This window comes from Spodoptera frugiperda, chromosome 5 (genome assembly GCF_023101765.2).
Source record: "Spodoptera frugiperda isolate SF20-4 chromosome 5, AGI-APGP_CSIRO_Sfru_2.0, whole genome shotgun sequence".
NCBI classification, from domain to species: Eukaryota; Metazoa; Arthropoda; class Insecta; order Lepidoptera; family Noctuidae; genus Spodoptera; species Spodoptera frugiperda.
Genome location: NC_064216.1, coordinates 3624639 through 3642912, shown reverse-complemented (window position 1 = coordinate 3642912; position 18274 = coordinate 3624639). Strand labels below are relative to the sequence as shown.

At 36.2% G+C, this 18274-nt stretch overlaps 1 protein-coding gene across 2 annotated transcripts; it reads right to left on the bottom strand.

Annotated features, from left to right (window-relative positions):
• Nucleotides 1-13506: 13506 nt before the first annotated feature.
• LOC118272139 (uncharacterized) lies at nucleotides 13507-16220 on the bottom strand. 2 transcript variants are annotated; one of them, XM_050693693.1, is made up of 3 exons: nucleotides 16104-16220; nucleotides 14588-14653; nucleotides 13507-13785 (listed from the first exon to the last, which is right to left on the bottom strand). In XM_050693693.1, the coding sequence occupies exons 1-3, from the start codon at nucleotides 16147-16149 to the stop codon at nucleotides 13553-13555; spliced, it is 345 nt and encodes a 114-aa protein (XP_050549650.1). In that variant the 5' UTR covers nucleotides 16150-16220; the 3' UTR covers nucleotides 13507-13552. The 2 variants fall into 2 exon arrangements, with proteins under 2 accessions (XP_050549650.1, XP_035444381.2); XM_035588488.2 differs by lacking the exon at nucleotides 16104-16220 and adding an exon at nucleotides 15960-16089.
• Nucleotides 16221-18274: the final 2054 nt, after the last annotated feature.

The window sequence follows — 18274 nt, the reverse complement described above, 5'->3', positions numbered from 1 at the left end:
TTTGGATTTATCACTTACTCACCTACCATTACATATACGCACCATATTTTTATACGGAGAATTTTTTTTTTAAGGGTGGAATATCATCCAATGAGTTTTCCCGCCTTGGGTAAGGCGAAAAGGAGTGTCAGACTCTTACCGACTAAAAACCACCCCGGTCCTACTCCTGCTTTTCGAGCCGGAGACTCCGGTAAACCTGCTAAGTAGTCCAATCCTATGTTCTTTCACTTATCTACAGATTAAATCTCAAACCCGTTTTAGCACTGAAACCCAACACAATCTTGAATGGAAATAACATTCGGAACGTCATAAATGTTTGCGGTGTTAAGGCCAACCTTCAAGATTTATGATACTTTGCGGTCCAAGGGTAAGGGATTACGTCTTGGGCCGTGAAGGAATGCATGTGTGGGCCTAAGTCAAACAATGGACCCTTGAGCGATGATAAATGAAGCCGTTAACGTCAAGTTGACAGTAAATCTCTAAACATTGCCGTCTCTTCATAATGAAGAGGAGTGCTGTGGTTGGAAATGTAGTGTGTGCTTGGGATCAGATTTTGAATTGTTTTGATCTTCATAAATATTGGAATAGAATGTCTCGCTCTTTTTATGATTGAAAATTATGAACTTCTCCTGCTTTGGACGAGGCGTGAGGGAGTGTCAGAATCTTACTAACTAAAAACCACCCCGTTCCTACTCCTGCTTTTCGAGCCGGATCCCCGGTAACCTGCTAGGGCCGCCCCTTGCCTATACATGCCTGTAGATAAAGCATTTCTTGATCGAGTTGTCGCAAATATGTCTTTTAAGCATCATGTCCAATAAAAAAATACTGAGAATTCCGTTTCATAACCAAAATTGGAGACATTTTTTCAAAATTGCAATAATAAGTTTTGATATTTTCGAAGATCTAACCAGTCTAGTCTTGTTTTGCCTGCAATAGCTTACAACGGTGCAAATAATTTGTTTTTGTTTCTTCCTTTCTACGGGTCTAAGTTCATTTTCGTTGCTTAAACATTTTCAAATCAACCACAACACCCCGTTACTATAAATAACTAGATGCAACTAGTAAAATCTCTTTACCACCAACTAAATTATAACTTGTTGACAGCAGCGAACTTTGTAAAGGAACCAAGGGATGTTATCAAAGGAAGTTGATAGTTGGACATAAACTTTATAGTCTTCAACCTGAACAACCGAACGTCAAAAGTTGTCCAAAATGACTTGGAAACTTGAAACTTACCTATCTACTTATACTATATTCGTTTTGAACTTCGATGATATGATGTAGAAGGGTTTTCATAAAATGTTAAAATTATAGTGGATACTTAATTTAGGATGAGTTAAAACTAATTTAGATGTGTTTTTATTTAATTATTTATTTATTAGAAACTTTATATTACACATACAATGTGAAATTGGTGGACTTAAGTCAACTATTTTATGTCCCTTTAGTAGATTATTTTAATACAATAACAAGTATGTTTTCTTTTCTTGCAAAATTAAATACTTTCAACGATACATTGATTATATTGTGTGACGTCACGATTTACTACATTTTATAGAGCAATATGACGTAACGACCTCTTTTCCTATACTTAACTCTAAATCTAAATCTTGTTTACTATACTTTACACTATTTTGTTGGGATTATAAATGAATGATGAGATACTCCTGCCTAACACTTTGAGCAAAAACAGACGAAAATCTTATTCATATACGTAACTTTTCAAGTAAAATTTGTTTTTCATTGAAGGCAAAGTTTTCCTTCAACCGAATTCAGGCTTATGAAAAATGTTTCAGTACTTGTCGGGTTGATCTTCAAACTTTACCTGAAATAAGAACAGGTAAGCTAATATTTTCGGGAAAGTTTTGAAATATTTGCTCTATATTTAGATTTCTGATGGCTTAGGTAAAATAAAAGTTACCTTTTATTTCGTAGAAAACGTGTATTTTAAAGAACTTCTGTCTCAAGTAAGTTAAGACCAAAGCCATTGAATATTTTTGATTTACAAATTAAGACTAGGAAAGAAAATGATAATGACATAATACATAGTTATATTCCCCAAAGACAACTAAGTATCAAAGTCGTATCGTATCGTCACGCTTTTATCCCAGAAGGGGTATACACAGGTGCTGAATAGGTATATGTACTTGTGATCACAAGACCAACGAGACAGAATCTAAGTACACCTAGAATTCTTAAAAGTAACATCTAGAACTCGTAAGTTACATTTAGAACTCTTAAAAACCAATCAAACATAATGCGCTGATACCTGATCCGAAGCTGCGGACTAACTAGCGAATTTACCGGGCACGGCTCGAAAAGTAGGAGTAGGAACGGGGTTGTTTTAGTCGGTAAGAGTCTGTCACTCTCTCTTGCCTCACCCAGGACAGGAGAAGTCATTGGATAATTTTCCCCCGAAAAAAAAAATCTAAACATAATCTATCTTCAAGAAACCTAAACAGAAAACTTCAGCAAACAAAGTACTAGATACTCATAGATACACAACCGACCCTCGTTATCCACCTCCAGTGAATACACAAGTATTATTTGACAATAACCAAAAACAATGCCTTTATTGACCAGACCTCCTCTATCACATAAGTATGACCACTCGGTCTGTTTGTCAGTACTATGTAATGATCGTTAGTTTCGATGTAACTACTCGTAGACTGACACGAACCTGAGCTCAAGTGCTGAGCAAATACTGGACAGTTGGTATAGCAAATTGGGAAGAAATTTTCCTATAAATGTTACCAATGGAACTGTTGCGAAGTACGGTTTCTTTGGTTTTGATGATATGGGTGGTTTTGTAAGTGAGTGTTCTTCGAATAGGACGAGGAAGCTTCCAAAGAAAGTTAACAATACCTAAAAATAATACTTGACTTTTTCATGGTATAAGCCGGTTAACGAGCAGACGGATCACCTGATGGTAAACAATCGCTTTTGCCTATGGACAACCGAAACACCAGAGGATTTAGTTTTGGGGGTTAGGAATTTAAGGGTTGTTGGGGAATCGGGGATTAGCAAGATTGGGAAAGGAGGTAATTGGGCTTTCGGTAACTTCACTCACACAACGAAACCGTTGTTTCACGTCGTTTTTCTGTGAGGCCGTGGTATCACTCCGGGCGAGCCTATTCTTGCCAAAGCAATTTCTTCAACCCATAAATCTAGACTATCAATCTCAAATACTCTTTTCTTACCTGTAAACCATTCTAGTACCAGAAACATAGAAACAGACCTTACAAAATACATTTAAATTCAGCTACAGTTAGACGTTTCAGCGAAAAAGCGAAACAGATCTCCGTGAGACGTGTAAGCACCATTTTAACTGCCGTGTACGAGTACCAATAAAAAGATATATACAACCGCAGAAAAACCTTGTTCCAGACAGTATCCTACTCAAAAGTCTATGAGTGTTACGCTTTTTTTTTTGTGACTAGCCGAGCAGAATAGAAATAATAGAGTTTGTAACGGTTCCATTATTTGTAGAGTTATGTGTAGGTTTTAAGTAGTCCGCGAAGTTTTTTTATATGTTTAGTGATTTATACAAGAGTGATTTCTCAGAAGCATTTTTTATCAGATAGATAGTTTATCATCATTATCATATTGGCCAACAAGACTGTTAAATAGACTTTCCTAAGTGTTGCAAATTGTTAATAGACCTGTTGGTTTACACCTAGTCTAGTCTTTTTTTAAGGTGGAAAATAATCCAATGACTTCTCCCGCCTCCTGAGCCGGAGCCCCGGTAGCCAGGTAGTCCGCAGCTCCGGATCAGACTCTGCTGGGCCCCATCTGTTTACACCTAGTCTAGTCTTTTTAAGGCGTTAAATATTATTCAATGACTTCTCCAGTCCTGTGCGAAGCGAGTGAGAGTGTCAGACTCTTACTGACTAAAAAGCACCCCGTTCCTACGCCTGCTTTTCTAGTTTAAGCCCCGGTAAACGTACCTAATATAATAAGTTAAATAATAAGTAATCTTAACATACTCAAATGTCTCTATTTTCACCATTAAATAAAATTACCTTTTTGTCTTGACATAGTAAGAAGTTGTCCTACTTTTCGTCACACGGCAAAATGACTTGCTACAGAGTGGAGCTACAAATCCGCGATAAAATCTTCCGACTAAGTATTTTTCCTTTAAGATCTGTATATTTACGTAAATACATTTTATGAGGTACAAAACACGACAAATCAAACTAAAGTCCAGTGTAAAAAGAACTGTGGTCACGTAGATGCTCCTTGCAGATATCATTCAGTTTATACTGGTAGTGTTAAGCTGGGTATGCTGTCATATCAAAAAAACAATTTACAGGATTGCGAGTTCTTTGAGTTACACATATAAAGTGAAACGTTTAGGGCTACATTTCACCAGTACGTCATGGCGGCGCAACCAGTCGCTGCTACCAACAACAAAAAGTATACAGCTCTATAAAGACTACTTGTGAGATCAGTAACATTCTATGCTTTCGTCTATGCTGGTCGCGCCACCATATTGGTTGCGCAACCAAGCGGACACCATGTGAGTAACTCTCTAGGTATATATATATTTTGTTGAAATCGGCGACTGGTATCGCTGCCATGGTGTGTAGTTAGTGTATTTATTTTCAATTTTCTAGATAATCGCTTCCAATTAAAGAACATTAAGTTATATCATCGGGATAGTTCTTAATGTTAAGCTGTCTACTCGTTCGGGGTTTTAAAAAACATGAGAATGATGAAAGATAATTATGATCTTTAAGTTTTTAAAGATAAAAGACTGTACGGTTGGCACGGCCACGGTAGCCACTTGGCCATGCAACATGCAGCGTGATACAACTCTTTGTGATTCACAAATTGTGGTTTCGGGTCTGGGTGTCTCATGTGCATGTGAACTTGTATCTATTTAACGTACCCACGACACAGAAGAAGAAAATCCTAGTGTGGACCAAAAAAAACAAGACACTTTCTGTTCTTTACAAATCGTTCACGATTCAAACTCCTAAATAATAAAAATCCGAGTAATTTACAGCAGCTGTTTACAGTCCACAGTACCTACGTAGCCTGTGTAGTAAAAAACGTACGCTCATTAACTCCGACATTGTCACGTAGACAAAAAATAAGGGTTTATTTACATTAACAAACTGTTTCGGACTTTGAGGATTTTATTACATTTCCTTTGACAAAAAGACTTTGTACCAGTGGCGTAGAGTGTCGTGTCGGGGGCCCGAGTAAAAATTTGTTTGGGGCCCCTATTCTTTTTTTTTTTTTTGAGGAAAAATTATCCATTGACTTTTCCGGCCCTGTCTCTCAAGCCTCAAAAAGGGGACTTACCGATGCGATAACAGAGACCATTTGGGGGCCATTACGACGAGAAAAAATTGATTTTTTGCAAAAAAAAAAGGTATTGATTATTTGGACTTTCGTAATTTCAGAATTGAAAGAAAAAAATTGGGATGTTTTTATTTTTTGCATACGCACATTGGGCCGCCGTAGCCAGGGGGCCCTGTATATGATACGGCAGATACGGCGCTAGCTACGTCCCTGTTTTGTACTAAAACACCCTTTTTAGTATAAACCTATTTCCTTTCGTATTTTCGGTACTTTCCTCATCAGATGATCTGTGTTTTACAGTTCAAGGGCAAGTGAATAATGTTTGAATATTTTGTTCTGTGTCATAATGGCCCGGAGATTTAATACGCTCGAAACCTATCAACAGCAAGTACCAATGTGACTTTGAGGCGCGAAGGCCAGACACTACACTATTTTTTACGATTACAGACTTAACATAAAGAAACAAGATTTAGACAATAATGGATTTAAAATTTTCCGAAAATTTCTCAGTGGTAGCACGGAGTCTGGAAATGTGCCCGGTATATGGCAATAGGCTCACCACCTATTACATGGGACTTACTACATAAATTGTGAAAAGTGGGTGTACACAGTGGCATTACGTGCCATAATGTGCACCTCTGCCTACCCCTTCGGGGATTAAGGGCGTGACGATATGTATGTATGTATGTATGGATTTAAAATCTACACTAAATCCCCCAACTGACCAAACATTAGACTTTAACTATCGCCCATTTCGAGTACCTCAGTACATACCTAAGGCACATTACACACGACCTAACATAGTGCTCTATAAAGCCAGTATATACACAGCTTTATATCATACGGTCGTGTAGGAGTCCCTAATGAAATGTCGTTGCATAGCAACGGGCTGTAAAAACGGTTAACCTCGTAAATAACAGCGCAAATACGATTCACGGATTACAGCTACGTTAGAAGGATTGCTGTAAATCCATGAAAATGGCCGCTTAGACTATGTGAGATGAATATGTGTTGAGGTACTTTTGCTGAGTGTGTTTTGAGACTAAGTTTTAGTGTAAAGTGAATTGATATAATTATATTAAGCCTCACTGACATTGCTTATTCGAAAGAGAGAGCTGAGGTTTTTTAATAAATACTTTTGGAATAGTTTACAGAAAAAGAAACGATCAACTTGAGTGTTTTAATTATCATCATCATCAGCCGAGAGACGTCCACTGCTGAACAAAGGCATCCCCCTTAGTCCTCTACAAGTGTCTTAATATGTGTATAATAACAGCATGTCCACCATAATCTGGACACCTCGCATTAAAAATTCAATATGATACACAAATGCATACTCGCATTAAATGTCGGAAAACAAGTCATATTACCAACCTGACGATAAAACTGAAGATCTCCGTAGTCTTGAACAACAATTGTGAATATTTCACATCATATCACATCAACAGCCTATAATTTATTGGTCCCACTGCTGACCAAATGCCTCTTCTCACAAGGAGCAGGTTTGAACATTAATCACCAAGCTTGCTCAATGCGGGTTGGCGATTTCAAACTTATAATTAGAAATTATAAGCCCATTTTTCCTCACGACGTTTTCCTTCACAGTGGTGTCTAAATAATCTTAGTTTATTTATTTATTTAAATTAAACTGGCAATTTCGAGTGAATAATTACTATATACAAAGCATTAACTTAACAAAAACACAAAATATATCACAGTTAATTTAAACCAAAACCGTCAGTGACGAGTTAAATAAAACCTGATCCAGTTAATTTAGTTCCTGATTGAACGGAGAGCAAATACCAAGGGTGTTCGTTTGCAGACAAACTCCACGTAGCACTGTAAACAGTTTCAGTTTAACCACTTCGTTTAACTAGGACAGTTAAGTGGGAATTGTTATGTTTTTTTCACAATTTTCTAGGTTTTGTGATAACTATGCTATGTAGTTTTATTATAACTTTCGTGAGACTTGCTAAATTAATTATTATGTTATCGGCTTACTCACGTAACTGTTCGTCGCCGCGTTGTGTGTCGCGGAATGTTGCTCATGAATATAAGCCTCTAGCATGGTTTGAAACTAGTCGAGTTTCTCGTCAAACAGTTACCTGAAAGGTCGAAAGCATTAAAACAAAACATATTCATTTTCTTTTTGGAGAAGAAGAATATAGCAAAGCCTGCATGCCGTTTTCCTCGCTCCGTACCATAACCTAAACTAATGCCCACGCGCAAGGTCGCCGTCGCCGACCACATCTCGGATGACACGGCAGTGCTCAACCTGTGCAGGGCATACCGCCGCCGGCCTCATCTAGCTATTTGAAATATTGAAGTGTAAAAGTGTTATTTTATAACCTACTTACAGAAATAAATATCATTTCATTTCATTTCATTTCGTATGCTCCACCATTTCCTCTGGGCGAAGAAATACATTATAGGAACGTACTTACATACTCACTTCATAGAAAAACCGGTTACATGAACCAAGCATAAATAGCCGTTGATGCCAAAAGTACTCATGCAAAAAAACTCCGAAATGACGACGAAAATTTGCGAAAACAAAGAATCGCTAAGTACTTATTGAATTGTTCAATTCCAAAGGAAAATATTTTTCTTACCAAGCACTCGTCACTGTTTGTCTTGAAAAATTTCGTTGAAAATTAAGTATGTAGCTACGTCTATTTTTGGAGATTGGAATTTGTATTTTGCTTCGTTCGTGTTAAAGTATAATTTTGTTTGGTCAATCATTAGCGAATTGTGAGTTGATATGTAGTTTTTTGCATTTTAGTTTGTTTCCGCAGTTAAATACTGGGCTCTCGGTGTACTGTGTACGAAGTTTACTAAGAAGTTATTTAATATTTAGTTTTTATGTTATTTTATTTCATGATAATAATATATGTTCGCATACTATACGGCCAAGCTTGGCGACCCCGGCCAAGCTTGGCGACCCCGGCCAAGCTTGGGGACACCGGCCAAGCTTGGCGAACCCGGCCAAGCTTGGCGACCCCGGCCAAGCTTGGCGACCCCGGCCAAGCTTGGCGAACCCGGCCAAGCTTGGCAACCCCGGCCAAGCTTGGCAACCCCGGCCAAGCTTGGAGACGATGGCTAAGCTTGGCGACTACGGCCAAGCTTGGCGACCCCGGCCAAGCTAGGCGAACCCGGCCAAGCTTGGCGACCCCGGCCAAGCTTGGCGACCCCGGCCATGCTTGGCGACCCCGGCCATGCTTGGCGAACCCGGCCAAGCTTGGCGAACCCGGCCAAGCTTGGCGAACTCGGCCAAGCTTGGCGAACCCGGCCAAGCTTGACGAAAGCGGCCAAGCTTGGGGACACCGGCCAAGCTTGGCGAACCCGGCCAAGCTGGTATTGTAGATATTGTAGACTTTGACTATTGTAGATTTTTCAGTTCATAGAATAAAAGTAGGTAGTAAACGTAGATGTTCATAAACGAAAAAGTAAGTACTCGTATATAGGTACTTTATTTACAGTAAATGTTATTTATGGAATAAGCCGGTAAACAAGCAGTTGTTTACCGGCAGTCAAAGTCATGAGTCATGAGAGAGTCAACAAATAAAGAAAATAATAGTCTGTCAGTCTGTTCGTCAGTGAAGCTAGGTGCTTGTTCCAAAGTGTAGCTTCGAATGGAGAAGAACGACCAAAAAACTCTATTCGTTACTCTTTAAAAAAAAATACATGTTTACAATTTTTCTGATACATTTTTCCAATCAATAATTGTACATATATGTCAGAACAATGCAGAGACATAACACTTTGCCCAACACAGGTATCGAACCGGAGACCCGACGCTTATCGGTCAAACTTACAACGAACTAACGAGGCAGATGCTATTTTACTTAATATCAAAATCCTAATACCATCGTATCTAATTTCATCTAAATTCGATCAAGGAGATATGTTCGAGTTTCTCATTCGAGTCACGCTTCGAAGATCACGCCTCAAATCTGCGTTGATCCTATCCACCTTTCGGGTCATTGCGTGTTTGACATACAAGTCGTGATATGAGTATCGATAGTAATGGCTGACCAAAGCCAATAAACGTGTGAAAATAATATAATCCAATTTGGGAAAATGTATTTCTTGTCGCCTGCTTTGATTCGCTAATGACAGAGTATTATTTGGATTTCTGTAATAGTTCAAATTTTAAAATTAACTCTATTATGAACAAAAGCTACTTACCTAGATTAATAAATGAAATTGAGGTGTGTTTGTAATATTGAAATAACTACTTTATACTACTTGCATATGAATATTAATACGATACACACAAATATATATATTTTTTATAATTCTTATTTGCATGTGTTTTTTTTTTTGTTCCCGCTTATCTCTGAAATGGCTGAACCGATTTTGACGGGACATTTACGATTTATACGCAGGTAACTGATGTAAGTAAGGAGTTACTTATGCCACTTCTATTTTAGAAAGAAAAATCATTTTATATTAAAAACAAAACCAAAGAATGCAAATTCTACATTACATAATTATAATAGCATAATTGAGTAAAAGTAAAGCTAAGTACATACTGTTAGCACATAATACAACACTAGATTGTAAAGTTACATAGCTCTATAGATGTCGAAAGGTCCCAACTCGCAATAACTAGAAATTAAACAGGTCAAAATACCACTTTGAACCGCAATAATTACGCATTTACCTCAACGATAAGGTTTTCCAACTTGTATTACATAAAAAACTTGATTCTAGGAAGTGCACATCTAGATAATCTAGAATTTATGTCTAGTTATATCTACATAAACTTTAAACACTACTTTGTAACCTGCGGTACAGGTTTGACAGTGAGAGTTACATTTACATACGTACAAGGAATTATGTCAAAATATTGTAAAAATCGTGCGTCATACATAATTATGTATCCTCAATTTATATGTCATATCCTACTTTTAATATATATCTTATGATCAATTAAGACTGCCTCCTTGGTCGAGTTGTTGTAAGGGCGACTGCCGGGCGAGGGGTCTCGGGTGCAATTCCATACGGTCTTCTTCGGTCAAAGTATAACTGGGCTTTTTTTACAAAAATTTCACATTAGCAGCACGGCTCATCCCTTATTAGATTGGACTTATAACACAAATGGTGAAAAGTTGGTGTACATTGTATTATAAGTCGTAATTTACCGCTCAACGTCCACAGACGTCACGGCTGGCCCAATAGGAGAGGGCAGGATGACCTCGATATCTATGACAAGGATTGGCCGCAAAAAGCTTTACACAGAGAGGAGTAGAAGGAGGGTAAGGAGGTCTTTGCCCTGCAGTTGGACGATCATGGCTGAAAATAAAATAATTCGTAATTTAAAGTATAATATAAAACTAGGGCGTAAAAATTTCAATCTATAGACTAATATAATAAAGCAACTGGTCCGATTAAAATAATTATTTTTGTGTTAGATAATCTATTTATCGAGGAAGGCTATAAGATGTAAAGCATCATGCTATAACCAATGACAAGGATTGGCCGCAAAAAGCTTTACACAGATAGGAGTAGAAGGAGGGTAAGGAGGTCTTTGCCCTGCAGTGGGCCGAAATGGCTGAACTTAAAATAATTTGTAATTTAAAGTATACATATAAAATATAAAACTGGGGCGTAAAAACTTCAATCTATAGACTAATATAATAAAGCAACTGGTCCGATTAAAATAATTATTTTTGTATTAGACAGTCCATTTATCGAGGAAGGCTATAAGATGTAAAGCATCATGCTATAACCAATAGGAGCTGAGCAGTGAATGAAAAATTATTTTGGTACGTAGTTCATTTAGCGTGGAAGGTAATGGTTATATGACATCACGCTACGATCAATTAATAGGAGTAGGAGTAGTAGAAGTAGGAATAATAGTGCAAGTGAAACTGCGCGGCAATAGCTAGAATATGATATATGGAAAACCTACTAAAACAATACAACGTCCAAACTAAAAATAGGACTATGAATAACTAGAATTTTTTGCTTGTATGACTATGTGACTGTGTGACAGTAACCAATACAGTCACATTCATCATATTGACACAAAAACATATTGTCAAAGGATATTTTAGATTCCTAGAACCAAGATACAATACAGTTCTATTTACATGGCCACATACAAATCCCTTTGAGCTCTTCAAATGTTTCAACGTACAGAGGAATGCACTTCACAGATTAACGCGAAACAGACTTTAGTCCATTGACATTTAGATTCAATATTGGATTACTTGCTTTATAATCAATCGTTTGTTCATAAAGTTTAGCAGTGGCACTAACACGTATGTTTTATGAATAGGTACGTAACTGTCTGGCTGGAGGTTAGATTCGATTTCCGGGTTGTACAAAGATACTGTGCTACAAAATCTTTCGGGCAAATGCCAATAAGCCATAAAATGTGATATTTCACTGATAATACGTAGTGACTCTACAAGAAAACGTATGATTCAAGAAAACATTTTTAATGACTAGCTCTCTCGACAAACTAAGTACCGCCTCGCCTCAAACATATTTATCTCTCACCTTTTAAACCTTTCCTGGACTTTCACAAATAAAATAATTCACGACCAAAATTAGCCAAATCGGCCCAGCAGTTCTCGAGTTTTAGTGAGACTAACGAACAGCAATTGATATGTGAGACAATGGCTTGTGACAGTCAAGACGATACTGTATCGCTGTCCAGTCTCTCTCACAATATCCAGATATTACAGCAGCACTTTCGATATCTTTGAAAATAACGAACCAAAGAAACAATGGGTAACTAATCATAAATGCACATGATAAGAATGTGTGAAATGCAATAAAATTAAATACAGAAGTAATAGCTTTGAGACTTTCCATTGGCTACTATTAAACTTTCACTGGCCATCATTGTTAAGTTTCAAATGCAAGTAGCTAGATTTAGGAATTAATCCTATACTTATTTAGTTCTTAATTTTTGAAGTATGGCTTAATCTCCCAATGTGTTGCAGAAGTCCAAGGCGATGCTGGTTAATATTCCACAAAAATTCAAGCAAGCATCATTGTTCGGGGATAAATACCTATTTACCAATTCGCTAATTAGGGATATGTTATAATTCTTGTAAGAGACGAATAATTTCTGTTTTATACACAAGTCGTTACAGCTGTTTTTGAGCCAAAAAAATCTTCAGACATTATCAAGAAAAGCACAGCTTTAGCTTATCTGTCCTTTACAACATATTGGATTCGTCACCTTATTCTTTACTCAAGAGAGTAAAATATAAACTTACATTACATAACTTGCACACAACCATACAAACAGATACTTTGGCATACGGAATACACTTTCTACTCGTCACATATCTATTGTTGTGGGGGAATACTGAACGTTATTTATACCCAACATAAGGTAGATATTATAATACTGTATTTATGGAAATACGCAATATGAATCTTTGACAATGGTTGAGGAAGTATTTTCAGAAATATTGCTAAAGGAGGTGTGTAATAGAAATAGATGTTTACGATTAACTTCTATGTAATGTAAGACAAAATTATTATGAAAAAAAGTGTTATGAGTAATTTTTTGCCGCCTTATTCCTTCAAAACTTCCAAGTGTGAGTTCCTTTAGGTGTGAGAGAGCCATGCTTCGCCACGAATGGGTGATATCACCAACAGAAAACCGACGTGAAACAATGATTACGCTGAGTTGCGTTGTGTTACTGGAGGCCCAATTCCCCCCTTCCCAATTCCCGAATCCCCAACAACCCTTAAATGCCTCACCCCCAAAACCCCCAGCGGCGCACTTGTAACGCCTCTGGTATTTCGAGTGTCAATAAGCTGCGGCGATTACTTACCATCATGTGATGCGTCTGCTCGTTTACTGGCTTACACCATAAAAAATGCTAAGTAACACTGCACAATTTTGTAATATCTACTGCGATAATTATTCTATAACTTTATTATTATTTTTTGTTTGTTTATTATCATCATCTAGAGCCTGTAAAGCCAAGTATATACTAGGGGACAACTAACCTGCGACAAGGTGTCGCGTCGCCAGTGATGTCGCGTGAAGAAGTGCGACGTTGCCGGACTTTGGTCAACATGTCTGGCAACATCGCTATGGACATGAGTCAAATATATATTTATACATATGTATATGAAGAAATAAGTACAGCTGGAAAATTCTACTTTCCTGTCACTACAGATTTAATAAAAACACAACTCCAATAAAAAAATGGTTTTATTTACTTAACAAAAATTCACTACTACACTACCTAAGTACCTAGGTCTACTAGCTCTTAGGATAATTACATTTCGTTTTGCACACCATACAGATCCAAGTGGGTTCTTCAGTAGTCGGCTTCATGGTCGTTGTTGTGGTGGTAGTCGTGGTACTGGTGGTGGGTTTTGGGTGGCAATAGATTACATGCCCTATGTGGTATGGATAAGGGCTATAAGACTCTTCCCACCCACTGGGACCGAAGGAGTATGGATCGTCGTCTAAGTAGATTAGGGATTCGGCATCTGAAATGAAATGTTTATTGAATTAATGATTTGAGAATGTCGTGGTGGAACGGAGGCTCAAGACGTCTGCTAGTTGTGCATGAGAGCGGGTTTCGAAACCTACAGATCGGCAAGTGCCAATGAGACGTTTTTGCGAGTCATAGGTATTGTACTTTCTAAGATTATTTAGACATTATTGATAAACGGTGAAGGGAAACATCGCGCGGAAACCTGGGTTTATAACTTCTAATTTTAGGTCTGAAATTGCCAACCCGCAGTAAGCAAGCGTGGTGATTAATGCTCAAACCTTCTTTGTGTGAGAAGAGGCCTTTGGTCAGCAGTGGCCACTTATGGGCTGATGATGTGAATGCTTTGAGAGTTTGAGCCACTAGTATAAACTAAGATTTGTTTCTTAAGTCTTTGACTGCCAATGGAAAACTGTTGATGGCAAATCCTCCACTAACGTAAGTCACAGGTGACCACCGGTGGTTAATAGAGAATTCATCATGTTGCTTCCAAGTTTTAACAATTACACAAAAAATATAAACCTTAGTTTCTCATTAAATGAGGTCTTTTTTCCATAAAATAGTAGATGTCAAACAAAAATATGATTCATATTCAAGACAATTTTTAACAATGATTTTACACAACTAATGCTACGTCAAACCTTAAAAGCATTTCTTTAAAAATCCAATACTATTTTACACTTACAACGAATTTTTGTACCCTTTAACATCACAGTTCAATCATTTACGCCCTTATCTCAATAGAAATTAGGTACAAAATGTTCAACATAGCGAAATAACTAACACATAAGTCTTACCCTCATCACTTCGACGCGGCGAACAGTAAAGTGGACATACTTTGTAGCAGAAGAAAATCGGCTTTTCTGTAATAAATAGTAATTTATATTCGATCTTATTATGACTGACATAAAGTCTATATTATTCGTAGAAAAATGTGTTATTTGTAATAGTGTTCGATGGAGGGTTATTTTATTTATTGCATTAGAACTGGCAGCCATGTTGACGTGCACGTTCGAAATTCGAACGTTTTATTTTGTTTTTTTTTTTTTCTATTGAATTTAATATTTCTTTATTTACTAAAGCTTCTGCCAGTGGCTAAGCCCGCGTTTTCGTGGAATAAAAAGTGGCTTAAGCGTTATTCCCGACCATAATATACTCCTTTTCTAAATTTCATCTCGATCCATTCAGCCGTTTTGTGATGTGAAGTAGTAACAAACAATCAAACAGACAAACTTTCGCATTTATAGTAACAATATAATTAATTTAGAAATGCATTATCATCATCATTGTCAACAATCCATTGTTGAAAATCAGTAAATAAAATTTAAGTATCTATCTGACACAGCTTTTAAATATCTAAGTGCCTTATATGCCAATATGAAGTGTCCCTCTGTGACTCGAAACGACTAGAGCTTTTTCTTAAGACATTTACGTGAGTAAAGCTTAATTTTTAGTTAATTTAGTATATCTCATGATAGTTATTGTAAAAATTAAACCATTGTGACTGCCATACTCAGAGTCATTTAATGGTTACTTAACCCACTCCTTAGCAATTGTTTTCGGATCAAAATCGTCACTAAGGAATAGTTTAAGTAATCATTAAATTTCTCTGAGTACGCTAGTAAGTCTCTAAACAACAACAAAAGATGAGTTTATTAAGTAAATACAAAACAAAGTAACAAAGTTTGGTGTATTAGGTGTTAAATTACTTTAATTGAAGCAATTATTTTTAATGAACACGTAAACAGAAGTTTGGTAAGAACTTTCTAGAAAAACTTAATGTAGTATGTAAATTTGAATAAGATTGACAAGGTTTTTAAAGTAATTAATTTCGTTTATAAAGTTTTAAATGCTTAATTTAATGTATAATTTGCTGCCTTTTAAACCCTGAAAGTGTAAGCAGAAGTGCACACATGTGTAATACAATACAATACATACAACTAAGGATAATTCCAGACTCTGTGTTCTTGAAAAAAAAAATTAAAAAACTAATTACACGTTGCCCTATCCAGACATCGAACCCAACATTTTGAGCTCAGCAGTTACACTTACCTATATTGAAAGCCTTTAATTAACTAAATACAGAACCATTCAAACTAGTAACCACAAAAATTAGGCAAGTAGAGAACCCCCTTTAAAAAAAAAAATATTTAAAAAAGGAACACCTACCTAAATGAAAGAACGCTTCACCACACATACTACTTAAAAGCACAGAGTATAACAAAAGAGTCCACATGTCTAAAATAATACACTGAGTACTAGAACCTCCTTTCACTACGGTTTGGCCGCGAGTTTTCTTCAAAACTGCAATACCTTCTTTATATGAACTCGGTGAAACTGGTCGATTACGTGCTGTCATGGCAATCGGCGTCAATTCGGTGTCTTATAGCCAGTTTTAATAATCTACAGATGGAATTTTGACATATTGTGATTTTTCAAAAACCTTTCACTTTTATTTAACAAATAATTAATCTCCTGCGTTATTAAGCATCGCGGTAGCTTATTATTATCCTTATTTTTATTGGATTGGTTAAGAGCGGTGTCACAGCTTAATTTATTCAAACCAAATATTGTGTTCTACACGGCAGAATTAACCTTTGGTTAAGGATAATGACGCCGTTAACAATTTGCGTTTTTTTTTCGGATGGAGCGTATGTTAACGTGCTATCTTTACAAGTAGTTTGAGAATCGACCGATACATGTTATAATGTTTGTAGAGTTATAATCTATATAAAACATAAAATAATGTCGTGTTAGTTACACTATTTATAACTCAAGAACGGCTAAATCAACTTGACTAAAATTGGTAGGGAACAGAACCACAGGACGGACATAAGATACTTTTATCCAAAGATTTCTCGAAAATCCTAAGGGAAAAAACGGGATTGTGCGCAAGAGGTCGCTGGCTAAAGCTAGTTTAATTATAAGTCAGCTCAGTGACAACTACTTATGGAGGTCCTCTAGTTAAAACAAATATTTATCCATTTTTAGTACTTATCCAAAAAATTACCCATCTTTAATACTATGTATGGGTTTTTGGTTTCTATCCCAATGTTTATGTACAACTGTAATCAACCTTACCTCAAATAAATGCTCTTCATAAAAAAAATATATTTTGGAAAATTGCAATAATTTATTCATTAAAAACATATATATGACTCCTCGACATATAAGGAAAGAAATGACGTGATTGTAAAACCTAATACCATTATAAATTCACGTCTCACATATCCTAATTATGTAGTTTAGGTACACACAGGAACTAATTATTATTAATTTACCTAAATCATAAAATGTTCATGCTTACCTAAGTCTCATTAGCTAATAAAGATTCATAATTACTGGCTTGACACTTGACTTGACTACCTAATCACTATTAACTCGACAAGATAGGTAGTCATCAGTATATGTAGTGATCATAGCCGCCTGCCTGCCTTACCCTGGCGAGAGAAGTAATTGGATAATTTTAGCCCTGAAAAAAAAATTTAGCTACGACTGCCAAACAAGGAAACTGTCACAGATATTTTATAAGTACATATCTTAGATGTATTTAAGTTATACATCAATGTCACATTCAGAATTGACACAGCAGTTCATGGTAAAGTTACCACCCCGTAGTATTACTTGCCTTATATTGTAATTGATTTTCAAGGACATCTTACTATTATTATAAATGCGCATGTTTGTAAGTTTGTGTGTTTATGTATTTGTGTGTATGTGTATTAGTTAGTCACGTCAAAATAGTTGAAGGTATCGGGATGAAATTTGGAACACGGGAAGGTTATGGTCTAGAATAAAACATATGACACTTTTTATTCCACATGATGGCGGATGAAGATTATAATAAATATGTACGAGTAAAGAAAATGTACAACAACTAAGATTCAATAACCCAAAAGCCATGATTTTTTATATAATATGATAGTTTATCTAAAGATATCATTTGATTGATCAAAAACATGTATCTCCCTTACAAAAAATATATGTTTTCTAGAAAGTCTAGCCTAATACACTTAAGTGCTTGACTAGATACCACAGAATATCCTGCGAATAGTCGTTTTAGATATTTTTAGTTGATATCAAAACAGATTGCTAGTTGTTGTGCTTAAACACATATTATATAAAATGTCTTTTTCGTGGTATAATATTCTATGAAGATAAAGAAAAGATTTTACTTCATATTCTCAACTGAGCCAGAAAGGGCAAGAAGTAAAGAAAGAAAGAAAGATAAAACATTAATTTGATACAACACCAGGGACAAGCAATACACCCGAAATAAAGTAAGAAAAAAAAACAACAAAAATAAATATATTATTTGCATTTTAATTTTTGTTAATAACTGTTACTAAACAGCAACAGTCGCACTTAGAGACATTTAATGATTACTTAAACTATTACTGACGACAGGACAAGGTAACCATTAAATGACTCTAAGTATACATTATTGTAAAAAATAACACTGAGAAAAATAACACATGCAATTT

Bases quoted from the DNA above. Each gene is read 5' to 3' on its own strand.
- LOC118272139 (XM_035588488.2), bottom strand. From the start codon at position 16,026: ATGTGGACTCTTTTGTTATACTCTGTGCTTTTAAGTAGTATGTGTGGT. The intron at 14,654-15,959 runs GTAGGTGTTCCT...TATTTATTACAG, and splicing joins TGAAGCGTTCTTTCATTTAG to AAAAGCCGATTTTCTTCTGC. The intron at 13,786-14,587 runs GTAAGACTTATG...ATTTCATTTCAG, and splicing joins GCCGCGTCGAAGTGATGAGG to ATGCCGAATCCCTAATCTAC.